The 20,167-nt window shown below is 40.0% G+C and overlaps 2 protein-coding genes across 2 annotated transcripts in view; one reads left to right on the top strand and one right to left on the bottom strand.

The window, feature by feature from the left end:
- The window catches only part of TMED8 (transmembrane emp24 protein transport domain containing 8), a 59,140-nt gene extending 48,810 nt beyond the window's left edge, over positions 1-10,330 (bottom strand). Inside the window, exon 1 of the mRNA XM_006864789.1 lies at positions 10,213-10,330. Within this exon, the coding sequence (XP_006864851.1) occupies positions 10,213-10,330 (118 nt within the window). The remainder of the gene's footprint in view (positions 1-10,212) is intronic.
- A 383-nt stretch (positions 10,331-10,713) lies between these two features.
- SAMD15 (sterile alpha motif domain containing 15) overlaps positions 10,714-20,167 on the top strand; it is a 19,360-nt gene continuing 9,906 nt past the window's right edge. Inside the window, exons 1-2 of the mRNA XM_006864788.1 lie at positions 10,714-12,345; positions 13,433-13,531. Of these exons, the coding sequence (XP_006864850.1) occupies positions 10,714-12,345; positions 13,433-13,531 (1,731 nt within the window). The remainder of the gene's footprint in view (positions 12,346-13,432; positions 13,532-20,167) is intronic.

Below are 20,167 nucleotides of genomic sequence, written 5' to 3'. Positions count from 1 at the left end.
GACTTGCAGAATGTGCCCTTTAGTTGGTTTATATTATTATATATTTCTGAGTGTTTTTGTGTACATACTCCCCCCCCACAAAAAAAACAAAACAAAACAAAAAACCAGAGGGAATAGAAGCAAATACTGTTGGATGATGATGCACAGAGGAGACTGTAAACATTGCAATGAAATGAGTGTAAAATATGTTCTCCCATCACTCAATTCATAATAAAGGCTTTATAAAAAAAAGTATGATATACTTTTTGTATCTATATATACTTATATTCTTTTACAAAAATAATGAGTATATAAAACACACAATTGTGTACTGTAACTGTTCAGAAAAAGCTGCCTTATTCTTTTTTACAACTGATTAATATTTCATTACATGGATACTCCATAATTTATTTAACAAGTTCTCTACTCAGGAACATCTATATTCTTTCTAATCTTTTGCTATTATGAGCAATACTATAATAACCTTGAGTTTATGTTATTCAACAGGCATGTGAATAAATCTATAGGATAATTTCCTGAAAAGAATGAACAATGGGGGCATATATAGTCATTTTAATACATTGACAAATTGCTTTTCATAGCAAATGTAACAATCTACACTCCCACCAGCAATGCATAAAAGTGTTTGTTTCTACACACCCTTACTGACACAATGAGTTGTTACACTTTTGCATCTTTGCCAACCTATAAGGTAAAAAATATAGTATCTCAGAGCAGTTATAATTTTCATTTCCCTGATTAGAAGTCAGATTAAGTATTTTCCAGATGTTAAGAGACACTTCTCATAGCACCTTAACAGCTTATTATGTGTGCAGAAAGTGAGGAAAAATACCGCTTTTTTACTTTTAAGCTTAAAGGAATTCCTTTTATTATTTCTAAGTTAGGTAGTTCATGTAAGAAATATAAGTAAAAAGCTTGTATTTGAGTTTAGAAAGATACAGAAGAAAAAGAGAAAGAAATCCATACATCTATTTATAATGTATAAGTTATTATAAAGTCTGAAAGATGAGAGAGAAAACAACTATAAACATGGCTGCTTGTGGCTCCTATATTTAGTAAAATTTAAACAACTACAAAGAATAAAAACCAATTATTCTATAGTATTGCTTTTAATATGTCTGCTAAATAAAGACCAAGGCTGCAAGCATTCCTAGAAGAGATCAGAGAAACCAGGAAAAGTTTTGTACATTTAGATTGTATGTGGGAATGCTTTTAAAAATTTATAGACATGTATTTAGATGAATATGTATTAAGAAAAATATAATTCATACATGAAACCAGTAATTTACTTGTAGTTATTATTTAGAATGAAGCAAAATTTTAAATGTAAATTACAATAAGATAGCAATTATGTTCCCCAAAATATGTATTGGAAGCCCTAACCCCTACACCTGTGGTTATTATCTCATTTGTAACTTTGTTATGTTACTAAGTAGTTACTGATGTGGAGAGTGTCTTAAATCAATCTCTGTTAAAATATACAATGAGATTAAACAAGAAAGCAGTGGTAAGATGAAAACAGATACCACACTATATGAAAATCACCAAGGGATCAAGGAACAAAGACTTTCCCCAGAGCCAACAGGAAGAGTCTTCCCCAAAGCCTCCAAACTGTAAGAAAATTAATTTGTTTGTGAAAACCACCCACTTGTGGTATTTCTGTTATTATTGTTTTTGTTGTCAAGTGACCCTGTAAAGGGTTTCCATGGAGCAGCTGGTGAGCTTGAACTGCCAAACCTTGTGGTTCAACCCTACTTTGTAGTCCAGCTCATTAACCCACAGCTCATAGCAACACGAAATAAACTAAGATAGTAACTACACATTAGTGGAATGGTATTTTTTAAGGTGATAAAAATAAAAATAATTACTATGATACTTGAATGGCCAAAGTCTTCGAAACAATGAATGAAGAAGGGAAAATGGAAGCTCAAGAACAGCTTGGTTTTAATAAGAAAGTCTCTAAAGCAAAGGTAACACAGGGTCGCTGTGGGTCGGAACTGACCTGATGGCACTTAACAACAACAACAAAAGCAAAGGTAAGGGGGAGAAAATGAAACTTTCTTATTTTATATTTTACAAAATTCTAAATTGAGTTTTCTTGTTGCTACCAGAGTATGGTTTCAGATGTTCTGATCATGCTACAGATTTGAACTTTCTGTGTGAAACAACAACCAAGAAGCAGATTTTATCTAAAGTATCTGAGTACCAGGTCAGAGGAGTCCTTTAGAACAGGTCTCACAGGATTTCCCCTTTATGTGCCAGACTGCAAAGCCATTTGAATTGCAAGGTTGGCGGTTCAAGCTCACCAGCTGCTCCTCGAAAACTCTATACAGGGTCACTATGGGTCGGAACCGATTCGACAGCACTTAACAACAACAACAACACAGGCTGCCAGAGTCCTGGTATGGAGCTGTAGGTTAATGCGCTGAACTGCAAGGTTGGCAGTTCAAACTCACCAGCTGCTCCTCGGAAACCCTATACAGGGTCGCTATGGGTCAGAACTGACTAGACGGCACTTAACAACAACAACAACAACAACACAGGCTGCCAGGAACTCTAGTAGAATAGTGGGTTATGAGTTAGGCGGCTAACCTCAAGGTCAGCAGTTCAAATCTACCAACCACTCTGGGGGGAAAGTAGCAAAAAGGCTTTCTGCTCCCATAATGATTTACAGCCTGGCAAACCCTATATAGGGTTGTTATGAATTGGAACCGACTCCGTGGCACATCACACCACCACACCACTCATTATATCATCAAGACTTTTTAATTCAAGTTCAAAGGAACCAAAAGCAAGTTCTGTGGTTTTAGACCTAAGAAGTTCAAATGAAAACAAATTGGCTTAGTTTATATTCCAACTAAATCCAGAAACTTTACGATCGGCTTTTTCCTCAGCCTTTCCAAGTGGGACATGCTCCTCAGGAGTTCTTCAAATTAAAAACTTTAGGTTGCATTATTATGGATTGAACTGTGACAGGAATAATTAGCTATATCAACACCATACAAACACAACCACTATAAGCAAAAGAAACAAAAAGCCATAGGCATACAAATTCTTCATTTTTTAACATAAAATCACAATGTTGTTGTTGTTATGTGCCATGGAGTCGGTTCCGACTCATAGCGACCCTGTACAGGGTTTCCAAAGCTGTAAATCTTTATGGGAGCAGAAAGCCTCATCTTTCTCCCGTGGAAGAGCTGGTAGTTTCGAACTGCTGACCGTGAGATTAGCAGCCCGATTCGTAACCACTACACTACCAGTTTTTTAGAAAACTAAAAAAAACATAAGGGCTCTTTGGCACACACGTCCCAGTCTTCTGTACTGTCAGATATAGCAGCCACTGAATTTTAAATGTTATCTAATAATTCATTTATATTGAAATAGCCACAGATAGAGAACATTTCCATTGTTGCAGAAAGTCTTCATCACACTGCTGTAAGTCCTATATCAAAACTATGAACAAGTTCTCCTGACCCATTTCAGTCTTTAATGTCTAAACACATTGTATACACCAAACTAAATTCTACTGCTGATTTCAGGACCATAATAGACTTTGCCCTTTATTTTCACAGAAGCTAAGCAACTAACTAAATAATCGCCATTCAGTGATGCAACATGTGTGCCTCAGAGAGTTTCACTATATAAAGAGTGATTTATTGCTCCTCTTGGGGCCTGAAGAACCCAGGTGTCACAGATAAAAGATCATTAAAAACAATTACAGCTTGTAAAACAGAAAGAACACCGTAACCACTAGAGAGTTCAGCTCAGAAGAACACAAGCATTTTCTTGTCATCAAAACCTCAGTTAACAAACATGAAGACATCAAGACCCCAAAAATAGCCTTTGAATAGAGCATTTAAAAAAACTAGACCCCCAAGATGGATTGGCACAGTGGCAGCAGCAGTGGGCTCAAATGTAGCAACAACTGTGAGATTGGCGCAGGATCGGGGTCACTATGAATCAAAACTGACTCCACAACACTTAAAAACAACAGCATAGTAAATTTCATCATACCCAAGTAGCAATTTCATATAGAGAGCAAAAATTCCAGAGTCAAGTTAATCTCTCTCAGCTCTAGTCTGTACCTCTCTATGTTGTTGTTACTGTTGTTAAGTGCTGTAAAGTCGATTCTGACCCATAGCAACCCTGTATAGTAGTGTAGTGGTTACGAATCGGGCTGTGAACCACAAGGTCAGCAGTTCAAAACTACCAGCTGTTCCGCGGGAGAAAGATGAGGTGTTCTGCTCCCGTAAAGATTTACAGCCTCGGAAACCCTGTACAGGGTCGCTATGAGTCAGAACTGACTCCACAGCACATAACAACAACATAGTGTTTCCAAGGAGTGACTGGTGAACTTGAACCAACGACCTTGCAGTTCAAATGGCTTTGCAGTCTGGCACATAGAAAAAATGACTGTTGACAGGATTAAATGAGATCATAAAAGGCAATCTTTTTCTATACTTTCTGGCACACACTAAGCATTCAATACATGTCAGCTATCATTCTTGTTGTTGTTAAGTGCTGAGGAGTCAGTTTTGACTCATAGCGACCCTGTATAGGGTTTCTGAGGCTTTAAATCTTTTGTGGGAGCAGAAAGCCTCATTGTTTTCACTCAGAGCAGCTGGTGGGTTCTGACCTCTGATCGAGTGGTTCGCAGTACAGTGCTTACTTATCCTATGACAGCATTGCTCTTATTACCATCCCCACATCAACAGGAAGTTTTCTCTGGGCCACAATAACAAACTCCTACTTTGGAAAATCAGCCAATGAAAATCCTATGGAACAATGGTAGTGAGGAGTCAGCGTGGCTCACTGGGAGCTACAATAACAACATGGTATAAGAAGAAATCATAGAGACCCTATAGGACAGAACAGAACTTCCCCATAGAATAACGAATAAGAATTATTATTATCCTTCAATAATACAAGTTGAGGCTTGATTTTTTTCCTTAGACCTTTCAATTTTAGAAATGCTGAAATGTGTCCTTCCCTTTTGGTTTTCTAACTCCAGGTCTTTGCACATTTCACTATAATATTTGACTTTGTTTTCTTGAGCTGCCCTTTCAAATTTTCTGTTCAGCTCTTTTACCTCCACATTTCTTCTATTTGCTTTAGCATGTCTATACTGGAGAGCAAGTTCAGAGCCTCTTCTGACATTCATTTTTGTCTTTTTGAGTTCTTCGCTAAGGAGCTCTGGTGGCATAGAACTCAACTGTTGTTGTTGTTGTTATGTGCCATGGAGTCGGTTCCGACTCATAGCGACCCTGTATAGGGTTTCCGAGGCTGTTAATCTTTACGGGAGCAGGATGCCTCATCTTTTTCCCGCGGAGTAGCTGGTAGCTTTGAACTGCTAACCTTGTGATTTGCAGCCGTATTCGTAACCACTATGCTAACAGAGCTCCATAAGGCCTGAAAAATCACTTAGTCTGGCCCTGTCAAGGCAACTGCAGTTCCAGTCACTACATTGTTGTTAAGTGCCGTAGAGTCAGTTACAACTCATGGTGACCATGTATAGGACTTCTGAGCAATTAACTGCTGTTGTTGTTGTTGTTGTTGTTAGGTGCCATCGAGTCAGTACCAACTCATAGTGACCTTATGCACAGCAGAACGAAACACTGCCCGATCCTGGGCCAACTTAACTACTGTTGCCACGCTTGAGTCCATCGATGCTGCCACTTGGCCAATCCATATCATTGGGGGTCTTCCTCTTTTTCTCTCACCCCCACCTTACCAAACATGATATCCTTCTCCAGTGACTGCTCTCTTCTGACAATATGTCCAAAGTATGAGAGATGAAGTTTGGCCTTCTTGGCCTCCAAGGAGCACTCTGGCTGTACTTCTTCCAAAATGGATCTATTGGTTCTTTTAGCAGCCCATGGCACTTTCAATATTCTCCTCCAACATCATAACTCAAAGGCATCAATTCTTCTACAGTCTTCCTTATTCATTGTCCAGCTTTTGCATGCATATGAGGTTACTGAAAACACCATGGCTTGGGTCAGGCACACCTTAGTCTTCAAGCTGACATCTTTGCTCTTCAACACTTTAAAAAGGTCTCATGCAACAGATTTGCCTAATGCAATACATTGTTTGATCTCTTGACTATTGCTTCCGTGAGTGTTGATAGTTGATCCAAGAAGAATGAAGTCCTTGACAACGTCAATCTTTTCTCTGTTGATAAGAATGTTGTTTATTGGTCCCATGGTGAGGATTTTTGTTTTCTTTACATTAAGATGTAATTCATACCGAAGGCTGTGCTTTTTGATCTTCATTAGTAAATGTTTTAAGTCCTCTTTACCTTCAGCAAGCAAGGTTGTATCATCTGCATATCTCAGGTTTTTAATAAGTCTTCCTCCAATCCTGATGCCATGTTTTTCTCCATAGAACCCAGCTTCTCGAATAAGTCTTCCTCCAATCCTGATGCACATTTTTCTTCATAGAACCCAGCTTCTCAGATTATTTGCTCAGCATACAGGTTGAGTAAGTATGGTGAAATAATACAACCTTGTCACACACCTTTCTTAATTTTAAAAAATTCAGTGTTCCCATGTTCTGCTTGAACTGTCTTTTGGTCCAGGTACAGATTCCTCATGAGCACAATTAAGTGTTCTGGAATACTCATGCTTCTCAATGTTGTCCATAGCTTGTCAGGATCCACACAATCAAAAGTCTTTGCGTAGTCAATAAAGCACAAGTAAACATCTTTCTGATATTCTCTGTTTTCAGCCAAGATCCATCGGACATCAGCAATGATATCCCTTGTTCCACGACCTCTTCTGAATCTGGCTTGAACCTCTGGAAGTTCTCTGTCAATGTATGATTGTAGCCGTTGTTAATTAAATGTTTGAACAAATAAAGCAGGCTAATTTTTTAGTTGACAACTTTGTATGGTCTGATAATGATGTTAGAAATATCCAAATGGGCCTTGGCAGAAAAAAGGTTCCCCATCCCTGCTTTACACTAATAAAGAGAACTCTGAAAATGAAATCAGGAAAACAATGCCATTTACAATAGCCACCCAAAAGATGAAATACTTAGGAAATTATAACCAGAGCAACAAAAAACCTACACAAAGAAAACTGTAAAATATTACTACAAGAAATAAAGAGACCTACAAAAATGGAAGAATATATGATTATCCTCATGGATAGGTAGACTTATCATTGTGAAAATGTCAATACTACCTAAAGATAACTATAGATACAATATAATCCTAATCCGATTCCAACATCATTCCTTAAAGACATGGAAAAACTAACCACTAAACAGCCTGGTACTGGTACAATGAAAGACACATATAACAATGAATCAGAATTGAGAACCCAGAAGTAAATCCATCTACCTTGGTCAGCTATCTTTCACAAACAGCCAAACCACATCAAATGGGGAAGAAATAGTTTAAGATATTTGTTGTTAAGTGCCGTTGAGTCAGTTCTGACTCATAATGACCTGTACAGGGTTTCCAAGGAGCAAAACTGGTGAGCTTGAACAGCCAACCTTGTAGTTCAAACTTGCAATCCAGGCATTAACCCATAGTGCCACACCAGGACTCCTTTAAGATATGATGCTAGCAAACATGGAAATCCATTTGCAGAACAATAAAACAATATCCATATTTCACACCATATACAAAAACAAACTCAATATGGATTTAAAATCTGCTAAATGTAAATCCTACTAGAACTGTAAAGATCGCCAATGAAAAAACAGGGACAAGCTTAGGAGCTCTGATACATGGCACAAATACAACTGGAAAAAAAAAAAAAACAAGACAAATTACATGACTGGTACCTCCTAAAAATTAGACAATTTATGTGCATTAATCCAGAAACCCGGAGTCCTGGTGTGGCGCTGTGGGTTAATGCACCAGAATACAAGGTTGATGGTTCAAGCTCACCAGCTGCTCCTCAGAAACCCTATACAGGGTTGCTATGGGTCAGAACCGACTCAAGGGCACTAACAACAACAACAACAATCCAGAAGCCCTGGTAGCGTCATGGGCTACATATTGGGTTGGTAACCATAGGGTCAGCAGTTTGAACCCACTTCTTGGATTGTGATAGGATACACCTAACAACAACAACAACAACTTGGGAGAAAGAAGTTTTCTGCTCCCAAAAAGATTTACAGCCTTAGAAACCCCATCCAGGGTTTCCATGAGTTAGAACCGACTTGATGGCACTAGCAGCAGCACATGCATCAAAAGATTTCACTATAGAGTAAAAGGAGATCCTACAGACTGGAAAACAATGGTGGGCAATGACATATCAGACAAGGGATCAGTCTGTAAAATACTTCAACACCTCAACAACAACAACAAAAGACAAATAATCCAATTTAAAAACAGGCAGAGGGCATGAACAGACACTTCACAAAGAAGATATTCAGGTAACCAACAAACATATGAAGAAATGTTCATTATCATTAGCCATTGGTGGTGGTGGTATGTGCCGTGGAGTTGGTTCCAAGTCATAGCAACCCTGTACAGGGTTTTCAAGGCTGTAAATCTTTACGGGAGCAGAAAGCCTCATCTTTCTCCTGCGGAACAGCTGGTAGTTTCCAACTGCTGACCTTAAGGTTCACAGCCCGATTTGTAACCACTACGCTACCAGAGCTCCTTATCATTAGCCATTAGAGAAATGCAAATCAAAACAATAATGACTTATTATCTCACCACATCATTAATAGCAAAGTTAAACAAAACAAAACAAAAACCAGAAAACAACTAATGTTGATAAGGGTATGGAGAAGCTGCATCCTCCTACACTGCTGGTTGCTGCTGTTAAGTGCCATGGATTAGGTCCCAACTCAGAGTGACCTTGTATAGGGTTTCCAAGGAGCAGCTGGTGAATTTGAACCACTGACCTTGCAGTTCAAATTGATTTAGCGGTCCAGTGTTTTTATCCTACAGGGCCAGGCCAGGACTCCTGCTGATTGTTGTTGTTTTTAAATGCCTTAAAGTGGGTTCTGATTCATAGTGACCCGGTATAGGGTTTTTTTCAAGGAGCAGCTGATGAGCTTGAACTGCCAAACTTGCGGATCAAAACGACTTTGCAGTCCAGCGCATTAACCCACAGCCCACACCAGGACTCCATAAATAACTGTATGATTTAGCAATCCCTCTACTTGGTATATCTCCTCAAGACAAAGAATCGTGACATGAATAGATAGATGCACATCCATGTTTTGGGATTTTTAAGGGCCAGTATCGGAACACTATCAGGAAAAAGGTTCAATAACCAACAGCGTCACATAGGAAACCCTATGGAGCACTTCTACGTTGTCCTACAGGGTCGCTATGAGTGGAATCAACAGGACAACATCCAACAATACCCTTAGGAGACCAGTTCTCTCCTAGACATCATTGTGTTATTTCATTCTAATTAAGAGGCCTGGTAAGTAAAAATGTGGTAGGTGGAGCCTTTACTATTTGGACACTGAGTTAATCCACACGGAGTACTTTCTGTGGGTAAAACAGAAACAGTCTCTTGAACAAGAAAAGGCCCAGAAGAATGAGGCAGGTGGCAGAAGTTCCTCTTTTCAGCCTCTACTTCCTGCCTTTACTGGGGCTACAGAGTTCATTCAAAAGACTCAAGCGCCTACCCGTCCCACCTCTGCTTTACCTCTCTCACTCAAGAGATGGAGAGACCCAGGCAAGGCGAGGGGCTCCTACGTGCGGAGAGGCTAGAGCGAAGTGGGGTTCTGGATAGAGGAAGGGAGGCTGCCGACAGGATCGGAGCAGAGACCCGCACGGAGAGATTGGGGCAGGGGGGCAGTGGCGGGAATTGGGGTGAGGAACCAGAAGCAACGCTCAGCGAGACCAGTGGGGTTCACGTCAAGGTGTGATGGGCTGACAGCAATGGGATCTGAACCAGGGCAGAGGCTCAAGAAGAGGTAGAGCAGCCAGGGGTAGAGCAGCCCTGTCACTGCCATCTGGATTGATCTGAGAAGGAAGCGGACAGGAACCAAAGCATTTCGAAATAACAGAAAATAACCTCGAAGTCCAGGGCCCGGGTGGTGGCAGTAGCGGGAGCAAGGAGTCGCGCTCCAGGACAAATGCGGCTCCCGCAGGAGTGACGACGCACTAAAGGGGCTTGCCGAGGTGGGTCAGCTCCATCGGGAAGCCGGGACAGAGCGCTGCCGAAGCTCGCGCAGAGGGGACGGGCCTGAGGCCAAGAGGCACCCACCCTTCAGCGCCTCGGTTTTGCGTACCTGAGGTAGCCGCCTGGCTCCCCTCCACTCCTGGGTCATCCCCGATACCTCCGGCCGACCCTTCGCGGACTGCGGGGCTCCAGAAGCCCGGCCCCTCAGCCGCCTGCGGGTCAGACATCTGTAGCCCGCTTCGAAAGCGTTTTCGTGGTCAGCCGCGAGCACCTCCGGAAAAAGCCGAAGGTCGAGCGAGCGCTGCCGCTGCGCGGCGCCGGGAAGCGTCGAGCGGAGCCCGTGGGCCGGAAGCGGAGGCCGCGGCGGCCACAGGCAAAGCGCGCCCGCTCAGCAGCGGTCGCAAGAGCACTAGTCAGCCAAGGCTTGCGACGCGTACGTTGAGGAGGGTTACTGCGTGCTTTTGATGGCAGATTTTAAAAGTCTACGACTGAAAGAACAAATAAAATCGGGGGAACGTTCAAGAGCACTTCCGGTAGCCGCGGTATCCATAGAGACGCTGTCGGAAGTTGGGGTTGCTAGGATGCTTGGGCGCGACCGCTAAACTGCGTAATGGCGGAGGTCCCTGAAAATAACTATTCTGGATCCGACGAAGATGAGGACCCGAGTACTGAGAGACCCAAACTTCTTAAGCGGACTGAAGGTGGCGAACCAGACAACCCTGCAGAGGTAAGCCAGGAACTACCCATAGAGAGTCACCAAGAACTACAGCCAAAGACGACCTTAGAGACTGAGGAAGACAACTTTGAAGAAGGGGAGCCAGAGAATGTTAAGAATATGCAGCTAAAACCAACCAGGACACCCAAGGTAGAAATATCCAACGAGTTAGGTACAGATGTATCTGGAAAGAGTGAGCCAAAGATTCCCCAAAAGACATCCAGAGAGATGGGAGGAGAGTTCGTCATTGATCCAGAATTCCCTCTGGTTGAAAAGCATAAGGAACTATACATAGAGCCACAAGAGGAAATCTTACTACAAGTTACTGAGAATGTACTCATTGAGTCAGTTAGGGTAGCAGATCTAGAGCTACCAAAGGAAACCAAGTCTGAGGTCCTAGGGACAACACACGATGAGGCAAGATTAGAATTACTAGAGAAGTCCAAGCCTGAGGTTTCAGAAGAATCGCTTAGAGAGCAATATAAAGAGATAATTCTAGAGCCTCCAGAGCTGACAAAACTAGAATTCCCAAGTGATACACCAAGAAAATCAGTTGAAGAAACAGATTTACAGCCACAAAAAATGACTAAGACAGAGATTCCAGATGAAGCAGGAAGAAAGTCAGTTGAGGAACAAGGGGTAGAGCCACTGGAGCAGACTACTGTAGAGTTTCCAGAGCAGGAATCAAGAAAGTCTATTGAGGCAGGTCTAGAACCTCCAGAAAAAACTAAACCAGAGATTCCAGAGGAGACCCTAAGGAAGTTAACTGAGGAACAAGGGACAGTGCCACCTGAGCAGACTTCAGTAGAGTTTCCAGAGCAGAAACCAAGAGAGTCTACTGAAGATACAAGAAGAAGCTCAACTAAGGAGAGAGTCCCAGAGGCACTCGAGGAGATGAAGTCAGAGTTTCCCGAGGAAAAATCAAGAAAATCAGTTGAGGAAACAGGTCTAGAGCCACTAGAAAATACCAAATCAGAGGAGTCAAGACGAGAGTCAAATGAAGAAAAGATTCCAGCACCACTAAAGGAGACTGATCCAGTGCTGCCACAGGAGATCAAACCAGAGGTTCAAGAGTTACCAGATGAAACCAAACCACTATTTAGAGAAGGGACAAATGTAGATTCATCCAAGGATGATAGATTAGAACCAATCAAGTTTCAGTACTCTGGAGAAGTCAATGAACAAGAGCACCCCAACTATCAAATTAAAAAGTTATCAAAAAAAGACTCTCTGCTAAACAGAGACAGTGAAACAGAATTGTCAGAAACAGATGATGAGTTTTCTAAAGAACCACTTAAGCCAACTGATATTCTAATAGAAAATGCAAGCTTATATTCCTTAGAGTCTCTAAGAGACTTAGAAAAGTCCTTAGAAAAAATAAATTTGTCTGAAGAGATGGTAGAACTGGTATTTGAAGATAAAGAAACTCCGCCTGAAAAGGAATTTAAGCTACAATTTGAGTATCTTAAGTGGAGCCCTAAAGACGTTGCAGAGTGGATTAGCCAACTAGGCTTCCCTCAATATAAGGTATATAAAAATAATATTTTTTTGAAATCAAATGCTCTCTCTTCTGCCTAACCTTGTAACTTTCCTAAGCTCTTACCTTTTCTTCTGAAAGAGTGTAGAAAAGTTCTGGACTGTGGTAGAAGTAACTTTGATTTTAATTTTGACCTTGCCATCATTGCATATTTGTATTTTAAGAAGAAAGAATGGCATCTTGTTTGGTTTTTTTCTTATTTTTCCCAGTGAGCGCATTTTTCTCTGCAATCCTTAAAGACTAAGAAACAGAGGATTTTCATAGAAAACTCAACTGTTGATAGGTTTTATTCAAGGTAGGCTTTTTGATAGTCTGTAAATTGATTTAGTGGCTGTGGACTGCTAACCACAAGTTTGGTGGTTCAAACTTACCAGTTGCTCCTTGGAAACCCTATACAGAGTCCCTGTGAGTCTATACCAACTTGACATCACTTCACAGCAGCAACAACTCTTACCTTGAACTTGTACTATTTAAATGTCTGCCATAGAAATGTCCTATATATCACAAGTAACTGAGAGTACTAATTTAATTAGCAATTAACCAAAAATAGTTGTTATTTAAAAGATATGATAGTCTCTCATTTCACTGTTGTTTATAGGAACCATAAAACTACACAGTAATTGAAATCTTTTGTACTCCCTTTACTAAAAAATGCTATTGAAGCATGAAGAAGCATTAGTCAAAAGAGCATGTAAAAAAGTTTACATGACATTTGTGTATGTAATGTGGAAACGGTCACATATTGGTATATCCAACTATGCCCTCACATAGCTACCAAGTTCTGCCAGATAAATGTCTTACTCTGTTTATGTTAATAGATGATGGAACTGTTTGTGAGCTCCAATTTCTACTTATATATAGTGTTCTGAATTTTCCAAATACAATTAAGGAACTGAATTAGCTGTTTGAAATTTAATCAGGAGCATAGATGGAAAACATGTATTATTAGGATAGAAAATAAAATTTAAAAATTTTTCTAATTATAGAACGGTAGACAAACATGATCTCTTCTCTTTCTTTTTTCCCCCCTACTATTTGCAGTACACCTTTCGAGTGATGTTCTTATTATACTGACAGGGATGTTTTACCACAAACTTCATCAGTGGCCAGAAACTCATCTATGTAAACTGCTCAAACCTCCCTCAGATGGGCATAACAGATTTTGAGGACATGAAGGTGAGTTGTGTACATAGTTTTCTTATAATATACTAACAAGTACTACCTCTTTTTCTTCTAACCAGACCTCCTATTTCAGTCAATGATGTCACCTTACTCCCAGTCCCTCATCCACAAAGGATCCTCTCCTTTGATCCCCACAAAACCCCTAAAAACTATCAGTTCCTCCTGTGGTTTTCTCTAATCCTACTTGTTCAGATCTCTAGACCCTGATACCTGGAACACTTTGTTTCATCTTAGCTTAAATATTCATTGTTGGGTAGACATGCTTTTCCCATGTAGTTTGAAGGAGGTTCAGGATCATCATGTAAGAAAAATTTCATGCCTTGGTGCCCATTTTGACAGCTCTTCAGTCTTTCTTTAAAGTTTTTATTGTGATAGTTTACATGGGAGAACATCAGTTTTGCGCTCATCATTTCATTGCAATGAATACAGTCCCCTCCATGCTTCATCATTCAACAATATTTGCTTCTATTCCCTCTGGTTTTTGTTTTTGATTTTTGGGGGTTTTATTTTTTTTTTTTTATGTACACAAAAACACTCACGAATATATAATTTTTAAACAACCAAACAGCACATTCTGCAAGCCTACCTCCTGGCTGCCGGCACACAACCTTTCTCTTCCTATGAGTCTAAAGTCTTCAGCTTCCCATAGAACTTTTTAAACACATGTCTATCCTGTAGCCAGTGACTCACTGTCTTCTCCTCTCCTACCCCTGGTAACCGTCAAAGAATGTATCTTTTAGTGTGAAAACCTGTTTTGGATTTTTAAAAACAGTGGTCTTACACAGTATTTGCCCTTGCATATCTGACTTATTGCACTTAGCATAAGACCTTCATGTTCATCCATCTTAGGAGGTGTTTTGCAGATTCATCATTGTTCTTTAATACTGCATATTATTCCATTGAGTGTATGTACCAAAGTTTGTTTATCCACTCTTCCACTCGTGAGCATTTGGGCTGCTTCCACTGTTTTGCTATTGTGAACAGTGCTGCAGTGAACATATTGTTGTTATGTGCCATGGAGTTGGTTCCGACTCAAGTGACCCTGTACAGGGTTTCCGAGGCTGCAAATCTTTACAGGAGCAGAAAGCCTCATCTTTCTCCCGCGAAACAGCTGGTAGTTTCGAACTGCTGACCGTGATATTAGCAGCCCGATTTGTAAACATGGATGTACATATATCTATTTTTGTCATGATTCTTATTTCATGGGGATATATACCAAGTAGAGAGATTGCTGGGTCAAAAGGTATTTCTATTTCTAACATTCTGAGGAAGTGCCATACCATTTTCTATAGTAGTTGCAGCATTTTACTGCCCACCAACAGTGTATGAAAATTCTAGTCTCTCCGTATCCTCACTAGCATTTTTTGTTTTCTCTTTGTTTTGTGTGGGTGTGTGTTTTAACTTTGCTATTAATGCTGGGGTGAAATGACATCACATTGTTGTTTTGATTTGCATCTCTCTAATGGCTAATGATCACGAGCGTTTCTTCATGTATTTGTTGGCTACCTGGATGTCTTCTTTGGTGAAGTGTCTGTTCAGGTCCTCTGCCCATTTTTTAAATTGGGTTATTTGTCTTTTTTCTTGTTGAGATGTTTTAAGTTTTTTATAATTTTAGAAACTAGTCCCTTTTTTGATATGTCCTTGCCAGAAATTTTTCCCAGTCTGTAGGTTTTTTGGTGAAATCTAATTTTTAGGAAGTCCCAGTCATCTAGTTTGTCTTCTGCTGTTTGTGTGTTTTCAGTTGTGTGTAATAGTATATTTATGCTAAGTATTAGGGCCCCTAAGTTTGTCCTTCATTTTTCATTGATGATCCTTATAGTTCTAGGTTTTCCATTTAGGTCTTTGATCTGTTTTGAGTCCATTTTTTCATATGGCGTGAAATACAAGTCATGTTTTATTTTTCTGCAAATGGATATCCAGGTTTTTTTTGTTGTTGTTGATTTAAATTTGTATTGGTACTTGTGTGTTTCTCTTATTACTATTTTTTAAATTGTGAGTTGAATAATAGTTTACATGGGAGAACATCAGCTTTACATTCATTCTATTGTATTTCGTTTCATTGCAATGATATACAATCCCCTCCATGCATCATCATTCAACAGCATTTGCTTCCAGTCCCTCTGTTTTTTTGGTTGTTTTTGGATGTACACCAAAGCACTCAGGAATATGTAACCATTCAAACAACCAAACGGTGCACCCTGCAATCCTGCCCCTTGACCGTCAGCACACAGCCCCTCTTCCTCCCTGAGTCCAGAGTCCCCAGCCACTCCATCTCTCCACATCATTGTCTCTGCCTCCATCTCTGGTGTCTCTCCTTCTCTGGATAGGGTTCCATACTCTGCTTTTCTCCCTTGATGGGCCCAGGGTCCTTCCTCCTGGACTGCAAGGTCAACCACTCCCCTCCTTTTGTTACAAAGCATCTACCTTTCCATATGCAACATTCACAGTCAGTCTGGATAGCTGGGTATCTCCAGTTTTGCTAACACTATTTGTCAGACTGTTCCTTCCCTATTTAATGTGTTTCAGTCCTTTGTCAAAGATCAGCTGTCCATATGTGGATGGATTTACTTCTGGGTTTTCCATTCTGTTCCATTGACTTAATATGTTTATACTTGTACCAGTACCAGGCTATTTTAACAACTGTGGTTGTATAGTAGGCTTTGAGAGTGGGAAGTGAGAGTCCTCCTATTTTGTTGTTCTTCTTTTAATAGTTTTTTTTTTATCCGGGTGTCTTTCCTTTCTGTATAAAGTTGGTACTTAGTTTTTCCATCCCTTTAAAGAATGATGCTGGTATCTGGATTGGGATTTTGTATATCTGTAGATCATTTTGGGTAGGATGCACATTTTCACAATGTTAAGTCTTCTATCCATAAGCATGGTATGTCCTTCCATTTATGTATGTGTATGTCTCTTCTGGTTTCTTGTAGCAGTGTTTTGTAGTTCTGTTTGTATAGGTCTTTTGTTTCTCTAGTTATATTGATTCCTTGGTGTTTCATCTTTTGAGTGGCTATTATAAATGGTAATTATCCTGGTTTCCTTTTCAGAGCAAAGGAATTTGACTTATTTGTGCGTATTTATAGTGGTTACAAATCAGGTTGCTAACCTTAAGGTCGGCAGTTAGAAACTACCAGCTGTTACACAGGAGAAAGATGAAGCTTTCTGCTCCCGTAAAGGTTTACAGCCTCGGAAACCCTACGCAGGGTCACTATGAGTCGGAACCAACTCCACGGCACTCAGCAACAACAACAATCTTGTATTCTGCCACTTTGCCAAATCTTTCAATGAGTTCCAACAATTTTCTTGCGGAGTCTGGGATTTTCTATCTATAGGATCATATCATATGCAAACACAGAATTTTACTACCTCTTGACCAATTTAGATGCCTTTCATTTCCCTTTCTAGCCTTTTACCTCTGGCTAAGACTTCCAGAAGAATATTCAATAGAAACAGTGATAAAGGGCATCCTTGTCTGGTTTCCATTTGCAAGGAGTGCGTTCCTATCCATTGAGAGTAATATTAGCCATTGGTTTTAAATATATGCCATTAATTATGTTCAGGTATTTCCCTTCTATTCCTATTTTGTTGAATTTTTAAAATCAGGAATGGTGTTGGATTTTGTCAAGCACCTTTTCTATGTCGATCAATATGACCATGTTTTTCTTTTCTTTTATTTATGTGGAGGATTACATTTATTGTGTTTGGGGGAGTTTTTTGTATGTATTGATTGTTCGTTTATTGTTTTTTGAACGTTGAATTATCCTTGCATACTTGTTATAAATCTCACTTGGTCATGATATATTATTTTTTTCATTATGTTCTTGGATTCTACTGGCTAGAATTTGTACATCTGTGTTCATGAGGGATATTTGTCTCTGCTTCTCTAATTTAGTGATGTTTTTGCCTGGTTATGTTTTGCAAGGTTATGCTCACTTCATCACATAAATCTGAGAGTTTTCCATCCTTTTCTATACTCTGTAATAGTTTGAAGTGACCATAAAGTCTTCCTGACCTTCCAAGCCCACAGTAACCTCTCCTCCCAAGCTCTCATATTTTATTTCCCCAACACTCACTTGGCACTTATATAACACAGTATGTTTTACTTGTTTTGAAATAACATTAACCTCTCTGGGGTTCAGTTTCCTAAGCTCTCTCCAGCATTAATAGTTACGCTTCTTGGTATAATAGTGCCCTCCATTAGCATTTTGGCATGCCTGGTGTGGCACCTGTGGGTTAATACGCTGAACTGCCAGGTCAGCTTGAACCACAAGCTCGCCAGCCTCTCCTTGGAAACCCTATGCAGGGTCGCTATGAGTTGGAACCAACTTGAGGGCACTTAACAACAACAACATATATAGTACTTTACAGTTCACAAAGCTTCTCAAATGTAATCTGTCTATAACAATTCCTTTTGCAGTGTCACCCCACATATCCATGGGTTCACTAAGTAAATCCATGCTCAAAAATGCGCTTCTAACGTTGGATAGTCTTTGGAATGAGATGAGATTTAAAAGAAAAAAATTCCTTGATCTCACCCTCCAGAAATTTTGATTCATTCGGACCCCTGAAGGAAAACAAATGACCATCATTGTGTTCTCCCCGATTCTGATTCCCACCCCTACAGGTGCCCTCCACGAGGCAGTCCACCCCAACCATCACTCATCTCTCAGCTCTCCCTACTGTGATGGCATGTGGATGGCTGTGATGCTGGAAGCTATTCCACCCATATTTTAATACCAGCAGGGTCCCCCATGGAGAGGTTTCAGCAGATCTTCCAGACTAAGACAGACTAGGAAGAAGGAGAGGCTGACTAATTCTGAAAGCTTAGCCACTGAAACCCTTATGAATAGCAGTGGAACCGTGACATATATAGCACCAGAAAATGTGCCCCAAAGTTTGGAAGGCACTCAAAATAATGACTGAGGAAGAGCTGCCTCCTCAAAGTAGAGTTGACATTAATGATGTGAATGGTGTAAAAACTTTTGGGACCTTCATTTGCTGATGGAGCACAACTCAAAATGTGGAGGAATAGCTACAAACATCCATTAATAATTGGAATATGGAATGTATGAAGTATGAATCTAAGAAAATTGGGAGTTGTCAAAAAATGAAATGGAATGCATAAAGATTGAAATCCGAGGCATTAGTGAACTGAAATGGACTGGTATTGGCAGTTTTGAATTGGACAATCATATAGTTTACTATATTGGGAACAACAAATTGAACAGAAATGGCATTACATTCATTTCAAAAAGAACTTTTCAAGTTCTATCTTGAAATATCTGTGATAGGATAATATCCATATGCATAAAAGGAAGACTAGTTAATATCACTATTATTCTTATGTGATGATGGAATTGAATTCTACCAACTTCTTCAATTACTGGTGTTTGAAATGAGAAGGTTGGAAACAAGAGGAAGGGTTAGTAGTTGAAAAATATGACCTTGGTGATAGCAATTATTTTGGAGAGCAAATAATAGAATTTTACAAGACAAGTGATTTATTCATTGAAAATGCCCTTATATTTAAAACTTTCATTGTGAATTGAGTCTACATTGGCAGAACAACAGTTTTGTACTCAAAGAATTACATCTTGTTTCTTTGTAATGATTGCAGTCCTCCCTGCACCATCAATTAATGGTATTTGCCTCTAGTCCCTCATTTTGTGTGTGTGTGTGTATGTTTTTAATGTACACAAAACACACATGAATATATAATCGTTTAAACAACCAAAGGGCACATTTTTCAAATCAGCCCCCTGCCTGTCAGCACACAGCCTCTCTTTCCATGAGTCTTGAGTCCTCAGATGCTCTCTCTCTCTGCCATCACCTCTGCCTCCATCTCTAGTGTCGCTGCTTCTCTGGTCAGGATCCCACATTCCGCTCATGCTCTTCCCTCTTGCTGGACCTAGGGTCCTCTGTTCCTGGAATGTAAGGTTAACTACATCCGCCTTTTTGTCATATAGTTTTTACCTTTACAGTTGTGACGATCGGAATTAGTCATAACAATTACTCACTATTGAATCAAAAGAATCCTATCCCCATCTCCTTTCACCAGATCCTTCTAGACAAGATGAAAACTGTTCAGTGGGGATTCTACCTTCCCCCACTTGCTCTGAAACTAAACTCCCTTGAGGAAACTTGTAAGCCAGCCACTTTGTGCCTTTATAGCCCCCTACCCCCACCCATTTTAGGTAGCTAGTGTATAAGTTGCCTGTCCCTATCAACCCTGTGTACTGAGGGAGAAATACCTTTTTTAAGCAACATAAAAGGTGACTATACACATGGACTTCACCACATGTAATATACAGGAATCAAATTGACTACATACAAGACATACAAGACAAGGGGCAGACTCTGGAATAGACCGTCAATTGTGCAAATTCAGGCTGAAGCTGAAGAAAATGAAAACAAGAACACAAGAGCCAAAATATGACCTTGAGTATATCCCATCTGAATTTAGCATTTCAAGAGCAGATTTGATGCATTAGACAGTAATGACCAAAAACCCAGAAGAGTTGTAAGATGACATCAGGAACATCATAAGAGAAAGTCAAAGGGTCATTAAAAATACAGGAAAGAGATTTGAGAACAAACAAGATGGCGGATCAGGTGGATGTATAGCAGAGGCTC

This window comes from Chrysochloris asiatica, unplaced genomic scaffold, assembly GCF_000296735.1.
Source record: "Chrysochloris asiatica unplaced genomic scaffold, ChrAsi1.0 scaffold00070, whole genome shotgun sequence".
In the NCBI taxonomy this organism is placed as follows: domain Eukaryota; kingdom Metazoa; phylum Chordata; class Mammalia; order Afrosoricida; family Chrysochloridae; genus Chrysochloris; species Chrysochloris asiatica.
This window is presented reverse-complemented; position numbering and strand designations above follow the sequence as displayed.